The sequence below is a fragment of the Lemur catta genome, chromosome 7, assembly GCF_020740605.2.
Source record: "Lemur catta isolate mLemCat1 chromosome 7, mLemCat1.pri, whole genome shotgun sequence".
NCBI lineage: Eukaryota > Metazoa > Chordata > Mammalia > Primates > Lemuridae > Lemur > Lemur catta.
Window position 1 is genome coordinate 42,448,044 of NC_059134.1, and position 22,932 is coordinate 42,470,975.

A 22,932-nucleotide genomic window follows, 5' to 3' on the forward strand; every position below is an offset into this window, starting at 1 on the left:
GTATGGGGAAAGTTATTAAAATTCCTACTTTCTCATCCTTGGTTATGTGTGTCTCTGGGGCCCAAAAGCTTAGTGGCTGAATAAAGAACTATGAGGACGTTGAGGTATTTTGCTCTCTTCCCAGGATATATGGCTGGATATGGGACATTCTGATGGCCAAGGTGGCATCACGTTCCCCAGGCAGCCATCTTAAAAGACTGATTCCCTCATAACTAGTAGGGTTAGGTCAGTTTCTTTTCCTGCCTTAGAACAGATGTCAAAGATTTAATCTTGCCTTTGAGAGGCAGCACAGTGTAGCGGTTGAGAGAGCAGGCTCTGGAACTCAACTGCCTGGATCTGAACCCATGGATCTACTCAAGTTACTTCACCTTGCTTTATCCCTATTTTCTTGTTTGTAAAATGGGGGTGACAACAGTAGATTCGTTCTCTATTTCTACCATAAGAAGTTACCACAAACTTAGAAGTTTAAAACATTGATTACCTCATAGTTCTGTAGGTCAGAAGTCAAGGTCAAAATCAAGGGTTGGCACATGTTCCTTTCTGGAAGCTCTGGGGCTGAATCTGCTCTAAGCTCACTCAGGTGGTTGATGGAATATAATTCCTTATGGTCACAGGATTGAGGTCCCTGTTTCCTTGCTGGTTGTGAGCTGGGAGTCCCACTCAGCTCCTTAAAGGCCCACACATTCCTTGTCACGTTGTCCCCTCCAGATTCAAACTAGTAATGGTCAAACCCTTCTCACACCTCAAAGCTCTGACTTCCCCTTTTGCTGCCTCTCTTCTGACTCCAGCTGGAGAAAGTTACCTGCTGAAGGGCTCATGTGATTAGCCTGGGCCTATCTGGATACTCCAGGATCCTCCCCCCATGTTAAGATCTGCAACCTTAGTTACATCTGCAAAGTCCCTTTTGACATGTGACATACATATTCACATATTCCAAAGATTAAGACATGGACATTTCCTTGGGAGGTGAGGACGAGCCTTTCTGCCCACCACAAATAGTACCTGCCTCACTGCGTAACCGTGTTACATGAATTTGTTTTTAAGGATTAATATATGTAAACACTTGGGTTTTTTATCTATTTCACATGTTTCAGTCTATTATAGTCATTATTCCATTATCCTTATTGATGTTCAAATTATTCCATCTTTGGTGGAAGCCAGTTTAAGTTGCCTCTTTTCACCTTTCTGGCAGGATATGATGCCCCAGGCTCCTGCCCCAAATCTGGAATTAGCTATTTCTGTAACGAATTCTGCTTCCTTTCCATGGTAAATGATTTGTAAAGACCATGGCCTGGGTGCTTTAAGAGGAAGAATTCCTCTTAAAATGGTTTTGTAGCACTCCCTTATGTTTGAAAGGATGGTAACCCCATCCTCCTTGGCATTTCATTATTCCTGCTCTTATGGCCTCTGGTTCCACCTGGACACGCTCTACTCCTCCCCTGCTTGTAACAGCCTGTGCTGCTTGGGTTCCTCGACCCCTCTCCAGCCAGACATGGCAGACCGTACCACCACCCTCGACCCTTCCATCCTTCCCTCCTCAGCCAGACACCCTCTCTCATCTCTAGGCTTCTGATACATCAATAAGGAGGACACTTCTGCAGTGCTGAAGATGGCGGTACCTTTCTCCCCTCCCCTGATCATTACATTTTCAAAAAAAATTCTCAGAGAATGTTAACTTCCTGTTTGCTGTCCAAGGCTTTGGAGGACAAACTTAGTCTCTTTATTAACCCACAACAATGGTGTTTTGAAACCCAGGTGCCAGTGCTGGGGAGCCTTTATAGGACCAACGATCCCCTCCAGTGTGTGTATTTCCTAGGCAATATGGGTGGTTGTATACTGAAAATTTTAATTAGAGTTGCCAGCTAACGAAAATGTGTTAAGGAGTTACTTTATCTTAATCATTTTTAGGCCATATACCCATTTAAACATCTGACAAAAACTATGGGCTTTCTCTCTAGAAAAACATGCATGCACGCCAAAATTTATTTAAAAATTTATGGAATTCCAGGACCTCTTAGGACCTCTAACTATCTTGGAGAGATCGATGCAAGATTTGTTCTTGCATTTAGTTCATCCGAATCTTCATAACTTGAAATCCACAGGACCTTCTGACATTCTGTGCTTACACTAGGGAATCTCAGGAAAGAAGGGATGTTTATTCATCATCAGATGTTATAGCTCTGAGGCACAGGAACCCTGTGAGAGTTGGGAGAACAGGGCCAAAACTGAAGATGAAGGAAGGGTTTTCATGTAGACACAGAGTCAGTGAGGTTCTGATTTATTTGACGTATGTGAAGTAAAGTTCAACGTGTTGTTTATGGCTGATTTGAAGCCAGTGTCATACCATGTTTTATGATTCCAAATGAACAAAGTAGAGAAAGTTCCCAAAGGAAAACAGAACAGGTGTTTTGGGGCTACAGGACATTTATTTAGTTATATGGTGAAGGGTCTCTGTTTGATGGTAGAATCATTAAGTTGCCTAGGGTCATGGTTTGGAGCATGCTTCAGTGATTTGTAAAAGAAATCTAGAATGCCTTTTATTTCACAAAACATCCTTTTGTAAAAATGTCCTTGACACTGAGGGTGCTAATTCAGAGAACAGCTCCTGCCACCACTGCCAGGGAAGACGTGGTGACTGTCAGAGGCCTGGACTGGCAGTGCTGGCAGGTGGTCAGGCCCTAAGATAACTCGATAGAAAGAGTAATGGTTTTCTGATGTAATAACCATGACACAAATTTATACTTTGGAAAGTGTTAGTTCTCACTTCTTAAGGAGGTCAGGGCTCTGGAGACATAGAGTGGCTTGGATGCTTTTGACAAAAAAATCTCTTGACACCTTTTATTACTGTAACTTCCTCACCTTGGCCCTGCCAAGGGGACCTCCAAGTTCACCCCAATTCTCTAAATCCTTCTGAACTGCTCTAGAGAGAAGTCTAACTGGGTGCTAGTCTGAAATAATATCAACAAAAACAGGACTCAAGCGAAGTGTACATTCAAAGCCTTGTAATATATATTCCCATATTAATTTTTTTAAATGAGTGCTTATCAGTCATCTGGATTTAAAACTCTGAATCTGTGATCTTAGTCCTTAGCACCTAGTATAGCTCTTAGCATATGGTATGAACTCAAAAAACATTTGTGGAATAAATGCTGTTTAATGATTTCTCATCTGGTCCTAATGAAATTCTAAAAGAAAAGTTTCACTGATAATTTGTTGTTGTTAACATGAATCAGTCGTGTGCTTTGAAGACCTAGTATACCTGCCAGATAGACCCTGCTGAATAAATAGTATCCACTATTCACTCACTCATTAAATAAATATTTAATTTTTAAAATATCCATAATGTTCTGGGCACACTGAATACCATTTAATTCAACTAGTATAAAACTCTGGAGAAGAGTCTGGAAATGAATATAGTTCCATGCTTTATTTATATTTTACTCAAAATATGTCTTATGCTTTTAAGTGGCACTGAAAAGCTGAGGTTGGGTATGCTAAGGTATGGCTAATTTTAAAAACCTCACTTAAATTCACATTTACAGTGAATTAATCCTAAAGACTTAGGAGTCCTGCAGGTGGGTTGTTTTGTATTAGTCTTGGGGGCATGTTTTCTGATTGTGTGGTTCCCGTAGAACCTCAGCCATGGGGTCCTTTCTATGTGTCTATATTTTAGTCTTGAAAATACCCCGAAACAGTATGGCTTTAGGCGGGGTGATCATATAATTTATTGTCCCAACTGGGGCAATTTTGAGAGTGAACAGGGTGCTGCTAATAACTATGCCAGTGCAATAGGTGTAGACGGGACTCTTAAAGGCAAACAGGGTTGTGTGGTCATCCTAGTTACTGAGAAAGGACACAGGTTGGAGGATCAGGAATTGTCACACACGCTGGCTGCCTTGTCATATGCAAGCCACTTCCTCTTTCTGGGGTTTCAGCTTATTGGAATGTAAAGTAAAGGGGTTGTACTGAAATGAACCCTATTGTTTCCTTCCAATTCTACCATCCTATGATTATAAACAGATTCAAAGGAAACAATTTCATTATATTTCTGAAACAATTTCAAACTAAGAGGCATCCTGGCTACACAAGCACACAAATACTCCCCCTCCCCTTCTTAAAACTACCTAGTTATAGAAGCTTACATCATATCTAGAACAAACCAACACTTGCTTCAGGGCTGGCAAAAATTCCATCTTCACAACCTGAGCTCTCAATTGTGTTAAGAATGATTCTGGGGACACACTTGGGCTCAGCAGAAAAAAGGACCTTGTTCAATCAGTGGTGCCTTTGAGAGTCACCAGAATAAGAAAACAAAGCAGGGAGGGAGAGAAGGGTTATAGCAAATGCATGTGCACCAGCTCTCTGCCATAACCAGCTGAGGTCTCTGGTGCTAAAACATAAAACAAAAAAATCCTCTCATATTTAGGGCACATCTGTCCCATATTGATATCTAACACTGCCTTGTTCTCACTTTGGAAGATGTGCTGAGCTATGTGAAAAGCCCAGAGGTTTTCTCATCCTCTCAGCTCTCAGTGTCCTTTCATATACCCTCAGGTTGCAGAATAGTATAAGGAGTGGTCCTTGACCCCTAGCTGCATGTTAGAATCACACAGGTTCTCTGGGGCTAGGGTGCAGCCGTTAGTGTTTTTAACACCCCCCACAACCAGGGCATTCTACTGTGTGGTCAGGATTAAGAACTGTGGTGCAGAGGCTAGAGTGGGAGAAAGGGAGTCTGGACACCTTGTTCATTATTAAGGTCATGTGACCTTGGACAGATTGCTTAGCTTAGCTTAGTCTATAAAATGCATTTGGACTCTTAGGTATTCTTCAGCTATAGTTTTCTGTGACTAAAAAAATGAGAAGGTAAAGAATATCATGGTATATTAACTCAGACAATATAGATGTCCTCCCCTTTGTAAATTCAGGGAAAGCTAACTTCATTGTCAAAGAGATAAATCTACAGCAAAGGATCAGAAAACAAATGCATATCATGTTTCCATGCATGAACAATCACAATTTCTTGGAAGAGGCAGCTAAGTTACATAGAATCCTTTTTCTAGGTTGTTCTCTAAAATGATTTTTTTAAACACTAGACGTCCATGGACATAATTTACTACTTCCAGTACATTGTTTTCATTGTTTGCACCCCTGACTTTAGCAGTTCTTTCGGCATTCCTGCTATTCAGTAATTTAACATCTCACCTGAGTGACAGCAACATTTGTTCCATCGGTGACCTCCACACTCATATTGTAGATGGACCTCTGCTCTGCGTCCAAAGGTTTTGCGATGACAATTGTCCCAACACCCTTCTCTGCATCAAAAGAGCTGTCAAAATTCCCCCCTGACGAGTTCACAGAAACAACATGAAATTAGCATATCTGAGAATTTATTACATGTATTAAAGCATATGTCTTTAAAGGGAGCTCTTATACAGAAATATTTTTTGACAGGCATCCCTATGGCTCAATTTTGCACGTCTTAAATGGGACCTCTTTATTCCTAACTTAATTCATATTTCAAATCACAGCCTCTACAATGCATAACAAATGTGACGGGAAAAAGGAATGTATTGCAAAGGAAACCTCAACAGTAATGTTACAGTAGTGAAGCATAAACTGAGTCTATAAACTATTCAGAAACCTAAAGGCCCTCCAACCCCTTGTGGCTTCTGTGTTACAAATATGTAGTTTTTTTTCCCCCAAAGTCGATTAAATTCCAACTAAACAAATAGTCCAATTATTATTAATAAAATGAGTAGACACTTAAAATCTCTTTCAGGATTGATGGTAAACATATGGCTGGTGGAATTCAGATTCCCTCAATTAGATGTCAGAAATACAAGTATAAATTCTAGGAAGACAAAGCAAAAAAATGTTTTTAATTTCCTATTAAAAATTCTGTATCTGCAAGTTGAGATATTTATAGAAATACTTTTTTTTTTTTTTTTTGAGACAGAGTCTTACTCTGTTGCCTATAGAAATAGTTTTTTTTTTGCCATCTTGACAGTGGGAATTATTTTTCTCCTACAAAAATTTGAAAATTTATGGGAGACTCACAAAATAAAATTGGGAAAGAAGTAGAGGAAATGTCATCTTATATAAAACCAACTTATAAAACAATTTATATAAAAACTTTACTTTTTCCCCCCAGGGCCAGGTATAACTCACAGTCTGTGAATAGTATGTTTAAGACAACTTGCCATTGTTTAAATTACTGCTGATATTTCTATCTCTGTGAACCAAAGTGTGGTTTATGATCTTCCTAAATGAAAGATTATTTTAAGGGGGAGAGAAGATAATGGTATTAATGCTGGTATGATTTTAATTATATATATATATTAGTATACGTTCACAAGCTCTATTTATTTTAGACTGAAATTTCATGGTGTCAATTTTGTTCTTAGTAATTTTATTTAACTACAGCATATGGGACAGTGCATTTATTGAATTTCGTATTGTAGAAATGAAACCTTGGCTTTTCTTACATTCTACATTCTTTGCATTTCCTTTTTTTCCTTTTTTAAAGACAGATCTGGTTGCATTTTTCATTCTGCTGATCAATGAACAATACATTTCTGTGATATGATAATTATAAATGGGCAGATCAGTTAAGGGAAAGTAAAATTTTACCTGAATTACTAGATTTGATATACAGTGACACAAAATAAATAATATGATTTAAAGGAAAAAAAACCTGGTCATATATATTTCCAATACTTATTGCTTGCAGCTGTCATATACACTTAAGATTATTTAATTGCAAGAGAGAAATAATTGCACTTGACATTTAATTAAAGTTATGGAGATACAAGGGTACCAGAGAATTGCTTGGAGATTATATACTTTTTCAAAAATTTCATCTAAAAAGAGACTCATCTTCCAATTAATATCTTTAATTGATTTATTGAGGAGCACTAAACATTAACTCCAAAGAAATCTTTTGAAGAATAGGATAAGGAGAAAGAGGGGGAAGTCTAGGCTGCCAAAGGAAGCAAGCCTGAGGTCACCATTTCTTATTCAAAGGGGATGTTTCATGTTGATAACCACATGAAATAAAATGGAAGGCTGATTCGAGTGTCTTGAATAACCACCTTCATGAGCAAAGAAAAATCATTTGCCATCAAGTGGTACATTCTGAAAAAAACCAGAAACAAAAAAAACTTTGCCATGGAAAATTTCAAAGAAAGGATGTAAAACTGCCTCATAAGACCTGTGCAGAAGGAAAGATGAGAATGCAATTTCTCAAGTTGTTTCTGATGGGTATCAAATCACATTTCAAATCAGCGTTAGAATGTTTTCCTGGCAAGATGTCTGTAATGAATGCAAAAAAAAAAAAAAAAAAAAAGGATGTTTTCTTCACCAAGATGCTTACTTTCTTAAAATCTGAGGACCACGGTTTCTTTGGGGGTGTTGAGGAGGGACAAGGGGTCATTCTCTAATGTCTATTATTATAGAAGGTGAAAATTTGTAGGTCAAAGCAAAATAAAAATTATGTAAATTATAAAACTTTAGTTTGCTCCAGTTTGGAGATTAATGGAAATAAAATGGAGAGAACCTACGAGCAAAGATTTCCAGTTTCAGTTACTGTTCATGGTGAGAGAGGGCAATGCTATTCGCTCTCTCACACAGACTTAGATTCACATTTTTCTTAGGGCCCTACACAGAAATACATAAGCACTGCATGTGGTTAGTGGCATAAAATTTACATATTTTACATATGGCATATAGATTGTGTGCTTTTTCTTAGTTGTTTTTTGTATCAAATAACTTTTCTTTTTTTTTTTTTAAACTAAGAAGGAGACAGGCAGAACCAAATAACACTTTTGGCTACTTTTATGGTTGTCATTTTTCTATAGTTCTCTCTCTTCCTGTGTGTGTGTTCCCGTGTGTCTGTGTGTCCCTCTCGTTCACCATTATCATTTCAAATACTCTACACCAGAAGCCTCCAAAGGGGTAGATGAGCTAGATCATTATATAAGCAGGGCAAAGAGCACTGGAGAGAGAGCCTACAAACTATTCCTATCTACCAGTATCGCTAGCAGCCCCTCCTACATATTTCCAGGACATTTGCTCCTAGTTAAACCAAGATTTCATGTAAAATAAAATCTTCCCGGAGTTTTAAAATGAATTTCTGACATGGGACCACAGAATCTAGACCAGCAGTTCACCATCAACCCTCACACAATTTAATAACCTACCACTTAAGCATCCCATTTCATAAATGACTCCGCATCTCTCCCCCAGGTCTCATTTTTCAGGCTCCCTTTTAGCCTGACAGGTGATTTCATTTTCATAGGAAACCATGTCCGAATCATCCAGGGTGAGAATATCAAATGCCAGGAGTCCATTTTCACTAGCAGCATTCCGCTTAAACAAGGTGTGCTTCCTCAGAGCCAGTAACAGAACATGCAAAGCCAGAGTGTATTCGGTGCAGCAGCATTGGGCTAAACAAAAGGTGGGGACAAGGGAGGACACCGCCGAGCTGGTCTGAGTTTCAACAAAGTGGGAAATTAGAAAAGTCACAGCCTGAGCGTTGCTGCAGGGGTGTGCGGCAGAGATGGGTGAAAGCAAGGTTGTGAACAGCCCACATAACAGATAATTCACGTCAGGGACATTTCTCTTTGACCATTTCCCGTCAAGACAGGTGTAATAGAGTAAACAAAGAGCAGAAGAGGCATATTGGATTTCTATCTGATTCTAAAGTTAAACTTCACAAGTGGGATTGTCCTAAAAGGCTTTAAAAATGGGGGATGAATGAAAATACAGGGTATCTGAAAAGTTGCCATACATAGGGAAACTGTAGCTAACTGTACCTTTGTTTACAAAATATCCATCATAAAATTTTACAGAATTTTTCCTTTGTACGGAGACTTTTGGGATACCCTGTACTCTGAGCCAGCAGCTACTGCTTAAATGTGCCGGGCAGCAGAGCCCTGGGCCATGATTTAGTTAAGTTTTTCTTTTAAAAAGGGTACGAAGCACCACCATCTCTCCATGTAGAGATCCAACGGTGGAAATCACACAGCTTCTCCTTTAGAGAAGCTTCCAGATCCCTCCCCAGCATCATTCCCCCGCATGTCTAATTGTAAAAACACCAACCCAAATCTAGTAGTCACTAAGGGGAAGTGTTGTTATGTGAGAAGCTTCCAAAACACTGAGCAGCTGAATCTCAATGAATTAAGGGAGCCGTACACAAGCTGTTCAGTCAGGTTCGGCACGTACACCGAACTTAAGGAAAAATGCAAAACACCAGTTCTGGTTTGATCATGAATAATTTTCTGCCTTGGAATGAAGCAAGCACAGTAAGTACCTGGCTGAAAAGTGTATTTACAGGGAAGGCAAGAGACACTGGGTAGAGGTCAGGAAACAGAGGTAGGAAGAAAAATCTAGAATCTAGTTTAAAATTCCTTTTCTTAAAATAACTAGTATATGAAGTGGTTTTAGGCTTTATTATTATCTTCCCACGTCTGTTCAGATGTGCTTCCCTGGACTAGATTGTTGCTATGGACAAAAGAGAGGCTTATTTGGGATGAAATTAGGGTAAGAGGGCAGAATAAGAGAAATGAAGTGTTTGATGTTAATTTAATGACTTTGAGCAAAAGTCACCGTGATGGAGGAATAGCCGTATTAGAAATTGTACACAAACATGACTTCTCTCAGAGGATTGGGTAAGAGTTCTGTGTTAAAGAAATATGGCCACCTGGTTTGGGAAGACCCAGAGATGCCCAAGCTCTAGTCAGAGAACAGGGCCACTGTTGGAGCTATCAAAGAATTTAACTTGCCTACTTGATCCAACCCTAAATAAGCAATGGCTCCACTGGGGACAAGGTTCAAGGACAGGCATAAGCTTATGAGACAGCAGCAGCCAAGAACCCAAAATCTGCAGGAACCTATGACAAGCTAAGGTCAAGGTGGCCTTTGGGTATCTGCAACACAGAAAGATATTTCAGCTAGAGTTGGGTCTATGTGCTTGCATTCACCATTAGAGAATTAGCCCTTCTATTCTCTATACAGTGGGTGAGATAATTAAATTAAGATATTTTAGGTGCTTACCATCTCCAAGGGAAATCATTTTTATGGTCTAAGTCAGGTGTAAAGCTAAAAAAAAAAAAAAAAGTGGGTGGCAGTGCCCTCCATCTAACTGTGGGTAAAGAGGAATTGTTTGACGTGTGTAATAATGGTGGCCTTCACAATTCAAATATTTGCCATTAGGATAAAGATAGGGGGACTGAACTGTGAACCAGATTGTGTGCACATTAGAGAGTCTGTAAATCAAGGAGTCGTGGAGTTGCAGTCATAGTCTCCTGAGAAGTGTGAAGATATGTGATAAAGCCACAAAGGATTATGGGTTATTTGTGTTCCCTTCATTTTTTCTCTTTTAACACAGAGAAGGAACATGCTGTGCATTGGGCTGTTTAAACACAGAACAGCTGAACTTTATTATGTTTCCTTTTAATTACAGCTTTCTTAACTCAGTTACAAGTAGGGCTTCTGTTTCTGGAAGCTGAAGAGAGTTTTAGCTACCTAACAGTAAGCGGTGGTGTCTGCGGAGGAACGAGAGAGTGTCTGGCAGACCTTTGGTGTAAGGGACCAGGCTTAGGGACAGAATCTTGCTCACCACACAGTTTTTGTGAATTTGTATCACGGTGGGAGGAAAAGAAATGCAGTTAAACAAGAATTGGACAAATTTGGAAATGAGACTACACTCTGGGGGAAAAGCATGCTGAAACACTATTTCTGCTTACCTAAGGCGCATTCATTAGTTAGAGCATTTGTAAGTGCTAGGCCAGGATACTGTGGTCTCTAACTCAGGGTCTGTGTGGGTGTCTGAATGCAATGGGTCTATAATGGAACCAAATCTTCACTCCCCTTGGAAGTCAGAAGAGTATTTACCTAGGCAGGGATTGCACTTAAACGTGAAACTTCATCTCAGATCCATCCTGACGTTATGTGCCTTATGCCTATTCTTAGCAGCTAGAGTACACTGCTCAGTTTCTTGAGCATTGAGGGGCATTGTTCCCTCTCTTTTCTCTCTATGTTAGCTTGGCCGAAGAAGATGCTTAGGTAAGGAGGAAGGGAAGAAAGAGATGAGAGTTTCCATGACCAAAGATAAATAAGCAAGAAATCCTGAAAGCGAGAATGAAACATCTGAATATGATAAAGGAAATAACAGGTATTAAGAGAAGGGGAAATATGTTGTCAGCAGATTGAGAAAAAATGACTCGGATACATTAGAAAGATTTTCAAAAGTGGGATTTGGTGGAAAGGGGACTATATCAATACTGAAAGCAACCAGCACCTGGAAAAGGATTTCACTTCTGCAGTGAAGAGTTGGCGTTTCAAGATGTTGTCGGCTGGATGTGGGGATGGAAATAAAATCATGTTCTGTTTGGGCATCTGGCCCAGTAAGTTCAATCTGTGGAAGAAGCTAGGCTATATGTTACCAGATTTATAGTGAAATCTCTGTGACAGAGCATCCGGACCACAGAGACAACCCTGTAGGTGTTCACTAAGGGAACTACTCAGTGCACTGAAACCAAGGGGATTACACAGGAAGAGTGTAGTGTTTAGAAACACAGAGATGGAGAAACCTAGGAACTGATTCCATGTTCTTGGTAATGGTACCTAGATTTGTATTTGGAGCAGCCTTCCAGGGAGGGCTATCATCTGTAAACTGCCTCTCTCTCTTTTTGGACCAGTGAAATTCTTATTTTATCAAAGGTGCTAATGACAGGGAGTATAGTGGAAGGTCATTCTGACTCTGGCTAAGTTCCAGGAGGCATCAGTACATTAAAGTATTGGCTGCCTGAGGCATCTCCATCAGTCACCACAGTTTATTCCACTTGCCATGGGTAGATGGCAACAGAAACATTGGCAGGTAGAAGGCATGAGGAGACATGGGCCTTGACCTTAAGGGTTAAGAATGGAGATAAGATAAACACAAATGAAAAGATACTACAGCACTAATAATGCAGACATGAAAAACTTGCATGTTAGGTTACATGCAGTGCTGCTAGGCATGCTTACCTACACACAGTCACATATGCATGTAGGAATGCAGAAGTGCTGTGAACCTGACCTGGATAACTGGGGTCAGGTGGCTGGTATAAGACCGAGCATCAGAGAAAGATGTGCTTGTAAGATGTCTAAAGGAGTCCGTGTGAGGGCATCGCAGGGCACGTGGATGATGGGTGGGAAGTGCCTGGGTCAGGAGGCCGTGTGCATGGATCATGCGAGGGAGAGAGGCGGCACTGCCAGGCTGTAGAAGGGCTTGCAAACTGGAGCATCCAGGGAGGAGGGGCATAAACTGGTGGCTGATGAGAGAGGGCAACTCATTTCACCGCTGAGAACAGCACACCAGGCATCTTATTGCCTGTTTGGTTTCTACTGCACTCTTCTTTGGGCTGTTTAAAAGAAATCACCCACCACTGCACGTCTCTGAAGACCCAGCTTGGGGGACACATGGTAAAACTGAGATGCATTTTATGTGACTCTGATTGGGGCTGGTAGTGAAGGGATCACCAAAGGTGGCTGCACAGACAACCAGGCAAGGAATATGCTGCACCAGAAAGGAAGCAACTGTGTCAGATAATATCTTTCATTCAGAAAGGAAGCTGAATGAAAAGGACTGAGAAGATAAAGAGGTGGAGACATCATTCATGGATCAGAAGAGGTTCCATTTCAATATGTTACGGAGACAAAGTTTGGAATGAGGATGGTCATGTACAGGGATGGCATGATTAATGCCAATTAAGTAAAACAAAGATGTTTTACTGTCATTTCATAAAATGAAATATGTGGAAAACAAGCCCTTTCTTTTTGGGAGTTCAGAGAACTTTCTACCAAGGCTTGACCGGGGTGGGTGGGGCACGGGGTGTTCTTTTTCTATGCCTAATTAATACAGATGTGGAACTTTCTAAATGCTTCCCCCAGATGCGGCTGTTCCTGGGAAGAGAGGTAGGTTCCCGCCCATCCTATCCAGGCAGAGCTATGTGGAAGGAAATGATTCCCCCAGACCTGCTCTCTCCTGGATTCCCTGCCTCCTGCAGAGAAGCGTGGGAAGTCAGCTTTGGCTCAACCCAGTGTCAGATCCGGCTGCACACACTCCGACTCTCGCCTCTCTCCTCTTAGCAACAGCCTGTTTTGTTTCCTGGTGCTCTGCACTCACTTCCTCTCCAGTGCCTCTCCCTGCCAGTTTGTCCAGGGTCATCGTGCTGCTTTGCCCTTTCCTTTTGCAGTCTGGCGTGCTCGCTTGCTTTCTTTCAAGGAATGTAAAGGTTGGCTCCCGAGGTCTACCCTGCATGCTTCCATCTGCTTTCTCTATTCAGCTTGTGCAGGAGGCTGACTGGCTATATATCCAGGTTCCATTTCCTGCCCTTCCTTTCATGGACAGCAGCCAGGGGACTCTCCTGATGGGGCTTTTTGGTATATGAATGGCACTACTGCTGCAAAACAGAGGGGCTGGAATATATTTTAATTTATTTTTCAGTTGGAAAAGGCCCAGTGAAATAAACCAACCTACAAAAAAGATAAAAACAAAAAACCCCAAAAACCCTACATACCTCAAAAGCAAAGAAAAAAAAAAATCAAAACAACGCCCCCCAAATCCAAACCCCATCAAACCTCAAACAAAGGAGACATTGGATACGAGTAATGCAATAGCTGTTAGAGGCATGTATGAAATCTGTGGGCTGCACTTCAGCCTGTCACAGGCAGTTATGAAAGATGTAATTCAATTTGCTTCAGAAAAAAAAAAAAAACCGTAAAAGGCAGATTGGATAGCTGTATTTTAGCAAATGTGTTTGCACTAAGGGTACCTTCTGTTGAACAGTTCTGCCCACAAGCTGTCTGTAGAATATAGAACATCTCTCGAGCATGCTTGCCACCTTGAAGCAGGGCAGTCGGGAGCAGAAAAAAAAAAAAAGAACAGAATGCAGAAAAAAGGTGAAGAAAAAGAGAGAAATGAAGGACAGCAAGTCTAGTACCATCAATACATTTAGAAATGAGATTAGCCAAGTGTGACAATAGAATTTAAATGACACACAGAAAGACATTAAGATTGCAGTAAATAACGTACTATGGAAAATCCAGCCAGAGAGCACTTTCTGTTCAGCTTAGCTACAGAATCGGAACGAAAGCACAGGTGGATTATTCATTTTACTGGCTCTTTTGTATTCCAGCACTATACATCTTTTAATCTTAGCACTAATTGTTAGTCTTTCTTTTTTTCTTTTCTTTATCATTTCTTTTTTTTTTTTTTTTTGCTAGTTGCTGCAAACAGTCAATTACCACATTGCATGATATTGCTCTGGAAGACTCGAACTTACCAACTATGTCAAACCACAGAGGGGTGTTAGCTGGCTGCACAGACACCACCCCCACAATCTCAGTTACTCTATCGCTTTCCATGACTGTGAAATTATAAAATGGTTCATCGAAGGTCAGCGGTATAGGTGAAGGGGGTGGTTTCTTAATCCATTCAATGTGCAGGCGGGCCGTGGAGGATTTCTGTGGGCGCCCATTGTCCACTGCCTTTATCTACTCACACACGGAGAGAACACAGAAAGATGTCTTAGAGCTCTGATCCTTGTGGAAGTTTGGATCTGTCACTCATGTTGCTGAGCCAAGAGTCCTTCCTTATCACAGCGTCAGCAATGGGGAAAGAGAGTGCAAACCCGGGGAGAATGGCTTGGGAAGGGAGGGGAATGACTAGTCACGTGGGGGCCTCACACCAAGTTCACCAGAGCGTATCTGTACCACCGCCTACTTTACAGATATGGGATCCCTGAAAGAAAATGTTGCACTTACAGTTTGTTGTATTTTGTGGGCATGAATGATAATTACATGGGTAGGAATAGCTAATCTGATTCTTTATAGCTTGACCCTGAACCTCGTCTTTGGTGGTAACACACCAAAGGGGAGAAGATGCTTTGTGAATCCTTATTTACATGTGAATGCTGTGTACAGAATTGTGTGTGTGTGTGTGTCTGTGTGTGTTCATGGTCATGTTTTGCAGCTCCTTCCTTCTGTTCTCTTCTGGAGAAGCTCACCACTCACACAGGATCCCAGAAGGGTGACAGGAGCACCTGGCCCTTCAGTTATGCCACCACAAAAGAGTGAGAGAACTGTCTTGGTGGCAGTGTGGGCCCCTGGAGGCAGTGTGGTGGGGAGGGTGGTGCTAATGACTCTTCTCTATCTATGGTCATGAGCCCGCTGATACATGGGCTAAGGAAAGCATGTCTCCTTGCCCAGCTGTGCAGGGTGATCTGCTATGGTGTCCTGGACTCAAATGGGAGGGTCACAAAGTCCCCTAAGCAGAAAACACTGACAGAAAACCAAAAACGGGGAAAAAAACCCAAAACAAAATACATTTTAAAAACGATTTTGAAATATTACATTTAAAAATATTATTTATGGGCACATAACTAATAGTTATAACCTTGGAAAACACTGGCAATTCATAGCACCCGCATGCTACACATTCATGGATTGCTTTGCCCAGGAACATCATTGTGGGATGGAGAACTTTTCAAAACACATGTCTTAAGCCAGGTTCCCTAGGAGCTAAGACAGGGATTTGGGTACAGTTGGCTTTGGGTTGGGGGAATGCTCTCAGGAGAAAGGAATTACAGAGATCAGAACCGCAGGGTAGGACTAACAGTAATGGGCCCTGGCCAACCCCAGGGATCCCATGGGGACTTCTGAATCATTCATTGCATCACAGAGTTGAGTCCACCTCAAATCAGGGGGATTGGCTTTGGCATCTGGGTGTCAGTCACTGGCTGTGGGCTGTTAGGCTGGGGGTGGGAATGTGGAATCTCTTGGGCCAAGAATCAGTCGAGGAAGATCCTCTGCAGAAGGAGGAAGCTGTGAGCTCTTAGCAGCCAGCTCTTGCAGCAGCTGGGGGACAGACGAACCAGTCTGCTGAAGGGGATCTGGGCAGGGCACCAAGAATGTCCATCGTAGTCTATACAGTCCTCCAAGCTTCCACACTGCAAGTCTCACACAGCAGCATGTATTATACCAGAGCTTCTAATGGCAGAAACAGAGCTGGTGTTTTACTGTCTTCTTTTCTCTATGCAATGTTCTGGATTTGTTAATGAGCAGGGCAAGGAACCCAAGGCCAGACCACAGGAGTGAAAAGATAAATCAAAGGAACTCAGACCATCCTTTAAAGCACTAAAGGACTGACTGTATACAGCAGAGAAGGCTGAGGACAAAGAGAAGGATGGCAGATAGGGCCAGCTCTTGACGGTCGTTGGGACCCTGGACGGTGCCCACTGCTTGTAAGGATGACCACCTCCTCTCTGGAATAGGTGCTGCGTGGCTAGAGTGGTTGGGGGAGGAGGGCACACACTGGCACCTTGGATATGGGAGCTTAAATTTCTACGTGGGATGGGGCTCATGTTTGCTTTTATTTTTAATTTTCCAACTTAATGAAAAGTGTAGTCACTTTATACTTGAGATTTTTTCCCCACTTTTCACAGAATAAACATTGCTGTGATTTGTGTCTTACAATTCACACAGCTAAATTCATGTTCTATCACATCGTTCAGCAATTACAAAAGTCATTGTCTACAGGAAGTCTTGGGGACATGTGGAGCAATATGCTGAGTGGTGGGTGGGACGTGTCACTGCTGTTCCCTTCCCTTTAGTTTACATCTATGTTCAGTGCCTTGAGAATAATTTAGGGCTACAGAGAGTGTGGTCGAGTATGTGGTGGACGGGCTGTGGCCTGGGAATAAGGGAAAATGCTGACAGGACACAGCCAAAGGAAACCGTCTCATTATTTAAGAATATGGCCAAAACAGGCAGGAGTTCTCACCTGCACTTGCCTCCCAGAAAGATGCCTTCCACAGCTGTGTGGCTTTACACTTTACTACAAAGATATATTGCTCAAAGAAATACACATGAATAAGAACATAACCCCTTCCCCAATCAACGTTGCTGGGGTTCAGAAGCTCTTACCGTTAGAATGTCGTAACTCCCTGCTGTAAATTGCTTTCGGGAAGAAACCATGCCAGTTTTAGGGTCAATAAAGAACTTCCCGTCATCATTGCCATCCACGATACTATAGGAGATTTCTGCATTGGGGCCCTCGTCTCTGTCAAATGCAAAAGCCCTGTAAATGGGCTCCCCCCTCTTCTTTCGGTCACGTTCAGGCAGCTTGATCTGGTAGACCTTCTCCGGGAACTGGGGCTTGTTGTCATTTTCATCCAGAACCTGAACCACCACCCAAATGGTTGACTGTTTCGGAGAGGGACCGCCATCTGTCACAGTCACCTAAGTTTCCAAAAAGAAAGTATGATACAGTCAGAAAGGAGGAAAACTATTGTTCCTTTTCCTCCCACTGCCCACCCCATAAAGGTCGACTCTGTGCATTCAAGCATCTCAACTTTTCTTACTTCTGTAGGGCTTATCAAATGTATAACTTTTCACAGTTCATCCACAAAAGGAGGGGGATGCCCCAAACCCAGTAATGGAAATCATTGCTGAAAGGGGGCAGGGAAGTAGGGCTGTCTTAGTCCATTAGGCTGCAATAGCAAATTAACATAGACTGTGTAGCTTGTAAACAACAGAAATGTATTTTTCACCGTTCTGGGGGCTGGGAAGTCTAGGATCTAGGTACTGGTGGGGTCTGGTGAGGGCTGTTCTTCACAGTGCCTTCTAGCTGTGTCTTCACACGGGGAAGGGGCTAGCTAGCTCTCTGAGGTCCCTTTTATAAGGGCACTAGTCCCATTCTTGAAGGTGGAGCTCTCATAGCCTAATCACCTCCAAAGATCCCACCTTCTAATACCTTGGGGATTAGGTTTCAACCTACAAATTTCTGGGGGGACACAAACATTCAGACCACAGCAAGGGCTCACTGTGATGTGAAATGAAGAGGGAGAAGACATAGGATTGACTTTACAAAATGTGCTAGCTTATATGAATGTAGTGGATCTAAAATATGCACCCCAATAGACACAAAATACAATATAACCATTATTATATGTTAACCCACGGGTGTTTCTTCTAAACCACAGACAAAGCAAAATTCTTTTAGTATTCATTTTCTTCTCTTTTTATCTTGCTATGGACTAAGTTATGTCCCCTTCCAAATTCACATGTTGAAGCTCTTATGTGACTGCATTGGATATAAGGCTTTTAAGGAGGTGATTAAGGTTAAATGAGGTCACAGGGTGGACTCCTGATCTGACAGCATTGTTGTCCTTATAAAAGAGGAAGAGATGCCAGAGATCCCCATCTCTCTCTGCCATGTGAGCACACAGCAAGAAGACAGCTGTCTGGGAAGGCAGCCATTATCAGAAACCAAACCCTGCCGAAACTTTGACCTTGGACTTCCCAGTCTGCGCACTATAATCTGAATGTTTGTGTCCCCTCTGAATTTCTGTGTTAAAACCTGATCTCCAATGCAATAGTATTAAGAGGTGGTACCTTTAGGTAGTGATTAGATCATGAGAGAGTAGCCCTCATGGTTGGGATTAATGCCCTTATGAAAAAGGTAGAGGGGGCTTATTTGTCCCTTCTACCATGTGAGGACACAGTCAGAAGGTCCCATCCATGAGAAACAGGCCCTTACCAGATACTGAATCCACCGGTGCTTTGGTCTTGGACTTCTCAGCTTCTAGACTTGTGAGCAATAAATTTCTGTTGTTTAAGCCACACAGTCTACGGCATTTTGTTATAACAATTCAAGCAGACCAAGACACATCTTCAAGTAAAATTTGATTTTTACATTGTCACTGAACAAAAGGAAAATTGCGATATATACTTCACTATTTAGATGGCTGGTTTAAAGTACATTTCACATTTAAAATGTTTTCCCAATCACAAGAATTTTTTTTTCCTCTTTGGAAAACGGGAAGGGGATGTACACCCCTTCCCATGTCTCTGTGATGCTATTCTTATGTGTGTCTGTGAAAATTGAGAGAGGAGAGTAATGAAGAACACATGTATAAAGAATTTTCATGGCAAATAAAGTCTTTGAGTCTTAGTGTGAATAGTTTTCTTATTGGTCATGGTGATGGTAATCACTATGATATTAACACCTATCGTGCAGATGGAGTGACAAAGTTTATAAAGCACTCTTTCCTGCATTATCTCATTTACTTTCCAAAACATCCTCTTCAGTAAGTGGAGCAGGTTTATTTATTCCCATTTCACAGATGAGAAAACAGGCTCAGAGATCCCATTAATAAGTGCTAAAGCTACGTATTGAACTTTTGGCAATTCTTGATGTTCTGTTTAACCAAAAACCCTGCAAGAACCTATATTTAATCTTTTAATCATTACCTTGAATAAAACAGATTATAACTTTTAAATATGAATTTGGAGGCTGGAAGGAACATAAAGATGCAGGAAACATCAATGAGAGGAAAAAAACCGTGAATCAAAGTGGCTGGTCAGCTATTTTTTCACCTAATAAAGCAACCTGACAGGAATAACTGAAAAAAGGGCCAAAAATGTCGGAAAACAAATTAAAGGCTTTTTGCAAAATGAAATTGCAATCTACTTCAGTTTCTCTTACAAGCTGCCTAGGAGGATAGCTTTAATAGACTTAGGATACATTTTCATGGGAGTTCTCAATTTCTTTGAAAAATCAATCAAGTTTTCTTCCAAGGTTATTTTCTCACTGGTTTGTTGTGTTTCACACAAGAACTACATCAGGACCAATATGTGCCAAGGATGGATTCTGACTCTGAGCTAATTCCTGGACAGGCTGAATTCTGAAGAGGCACGTCCTGCTGCTGCTGCCGAAGTCAAATGTTACACTCCCAGGTGGGCTGTGTGGACCCAAATACATTGATCATTTTTGCTCTCTTTTCTGCTTGAACAGCCCCTTTCCAAATTCAGGCAACTCTCACTGCCTTCATTGTGCACAAAATCACTCCTCATCGCTTTTCAATAAATGCCCTGTAACGGGCTCTGCAGTGGTGTTCAGGAGCTGCCTCTGGGCCATGTGGCTGCCAAGGAAAGGAGCCTCTTTTCTTGGCAGTTCACTGCTCATTGGAGGATCCTGCTGCTATTGACATGCTTTCTTTTAGAGTAGACCTGGATCTACAAACCAAGGTCCTTGGGGTGTCTACAGGCAAGAAGAGTGGCACTGCCCAGGCTCGTGAAGCAACTTCTGAGGGTGCCAGGAAAGTGGGGTCACCTAGTCACCACCTCACCTCAAGCATCCAGCCCCCACAGGCCACAAGGGCATCCTTCAGGTCCTCCAACACTCTCTTCCCTGAGTGCCATCGCCAACCCTTCCCTGAGCTTGCCTACTCATCTCTTAGGTCCCACTGAAACGTCACTTCTTCAGGGCTGCCTTCTTGGACCTCACAGTCCAAGTGCCAGCTGCCCTGCCCCTTAATCAGGTACTCATAAATAACCCTGTGCTCGTCTTTGCAGCACTGACCATTGTGGAAATTAATTAAATATATGATTCCCCACTTAAGCTGATAAGCTGCATAAGGGCAAAGTCAGACTGTGCTTGTTCTGTTCTCTGCTCTCACCCCTGTGCCAAGCCACATAGAACGTGTTCCACAAACGCTTATTTAATGAATTAGATTCTAATCCAGGTCCTACTTGGACAGTCTCTTTAGCCAAAGCAATCTCCCCTTATAAAACCTCCAGGGATCACTCAAGACCCTTTACAACATAGCCCCAATCTGCCTTTCCTGCCTTTTTGCCAATTACTTCTCCATCTCCATGGTTTCAACTACTATCTACATGCTGGTCATTCTCCAATGTGTATCCCTTGTGCCTAGGCCCATTTCCTGGATGCCAAACTAACATGTTCAACCATTTACTAGCAATTTACTTTCTGGACCTTTCACATGTACCTCAAAAGTCAAAAACTGGAATCATTACCCTCAAACCTTTTCCTTCTATGTTTACTGTCTCAATAAATGACACCCCACCTAATCACACAAATGGGGCACACCAGAATCCTGGCATCTGCCTAGAATCCTCCTCTGTCTAAATATCTATATCCAATCAAACTTGGAGGTCAGCAGGTATCTCATGTACACCTCCCACACCAATCTCTTCTGGCACCCTGCCCTAGGGCAAGCTTCACTTGCATTTTGCTTGGATGGCTATAGTAGCCTTTTGGTCTCCCTGCCTCCAGCCTTTGCCTTTCTTGTAAAGTGTTATTTCTTCTCCAAAAATATGATCATGTCACTGACCTGCATAACACTCCTCAGGGGCTCCTTGAGGACAAAGATCTGGCCGGATCCTTTTTGGATCTGGCCAGCCCTGATTATCAGCATGTACTGTCTACCCCATTGCCACCTCTATGTTCAGTTACACCTTGAGCTTGGGGGGTCTGGACTATGCCATGCTGTGATACCTCCATTCCTTTGCATAGTCATTCTCCTCCATGGAATGCCTTCCCCTGGGAATATAACTGACTTATTCTAGAAGCTGCAATCCAAACACTCCTGTGAAGCTGTTCCTTGCCTCCTGTAGACTGAGGTAGGTTCCCTCACCATGTTCCCAGTTCACTGTATAAGTTCTAGGACACTAATTGTCATCATGCATTTTCAGTGTCTGCTTGCTTGTCTGTCTCCATTCAACCCTTCCAGATGATGAGCAACTTGAGGTCAGGAACTGTGCCTTACTCATTGTTAGATTCTGGTACCTGGTTCAGCTCTAAGTGCTAAATAAATGTTGTTGAATGAAATTAAGAATTAATTTACCTAAAACTCTTCCCTATTATAAGAAGTGAAAAGAACATTCAGACACTGAAGGGTCTCTGTAAGAAATGAACATACAATCTCCCAAATGCTTCTAGCTCTATGATTCTATGAATGGGGGCTAGAGGGGGTGGGGCAGACATGTGCTACTCAAAAGCAGCCTCTTTCCTGGAACCTAGAGTACTCTCCATAAATGTTTGCTACACTGAACCCTATTGCCAACCTCAAAGTATTAATTTCAACTATTACTTCTCTGGGCCCACTCATCAGTCCTGCCACGTTTGTACCTGGAATATTAATCATTGATGATTACAACAGATTCTCAGACTTCATACTTCATGGTGCCTTAGTCCTCAACCCACCCCTTGGGATTAGCCCATATGGAGGGAGTAGCAGCACTGAAGACAGAAGCAAAACTAACTGAGATAAATCCCCACCATCTCCTCCCCTGCATCATTTTTCATTAACGATGCATGAAATGAGCTGTTATTTAGAAGTGATCCATGTGTACTCTCACCCTGTCACAATGGGACAAGAATATAGAGCCAACCTAACTTAGATTTTTTTGCTGTCATCATTGATCAATAATGTGGTTCTGGCAATTAATCAAAAGCTTGAAAGCTTAGTTTCTTTAGGTGCTAATATCTAATAAAAGGAGCCACAAATAGTTCAGTACCATTGAAAGGACGGTGCAGCCCATTTCATTTTCCTGTGGTGCCCCTGTGGTCTGTGAATGTCAGGCAGAACTAGAAGGCAACCGACATGGGCCCAGTGGATTACGGTGACACAATTACAAAGAGAAACATGGCTTGAAGTCTGTTCCTGGAAGATGCAAGAGCTTTATGCGACCAAAAGTAGATGGACACTGAGAACTCTGGAGTTAGGCAGCTGGTGGAAGTTTATACTTCTCACTCGTGGAAATTACCTCATGTATTTATTTTTGTTGTCTCTCTCCCTCCAACAGAATGTAAGTATATAAACCGCCTAAGAGCAGAGACCTTGGATCTTGTCCACTGCCTCATCTGTAGTGATTACAAGAGTGTCTAAGAATATACTCAATATTTCTAAGCTGGAGAGTTCAAATCTGGTACTCTCATCTGTTCTTTCATCCCAAATGGCTATTTCCAGACCGTTGTATTTAAAGTTGTAAACCCTTCTTAGGAGATTACATATCCCCCTCCTCTGTTTTATACAGCAGTGCCCCTTAGCCATGCTTTCATTTTCCATGGTTTCAGTTACCTGT

The 22,932-nt window shown here is 41.8% G+C and overlaps 1 protein-coding gene across 2 annotated transcripts in view; it reads right to left on the reverse strand.

Annotated features, from left to right (window-relative positions):
* FAT3 (FAT atypical cadherin 3) overlaps positions 1 to 22,932 on the reverse strand; it is a 489,892-nt gene that overhangs the window by 104,091 nt on the left and 362,869 nt on the right. For both annotated transcript variants that reach the window (XM_045557142.1, XM_045557141.1), the window contains exons 4-6: positions 16,969 to 17,283; positions 14,328 to 14,538; positions 5,203 to 5,342 (exon numbers count right to left, since the gene is read on the reverse strand). In XM_045557142.1, coding sequence (XP_045413098.1) covers positions 5,203 to 5,342; positions 14,328 to 14,538; positions 16,969 to 17,283 — 666 coding nt within the window. The remainder of the gene's footprint in view (positions 1 to 5,202; positions 5,343 to 14,327; positions 14,539 to 16,968; positions 17,284 to 22,932) is intronic.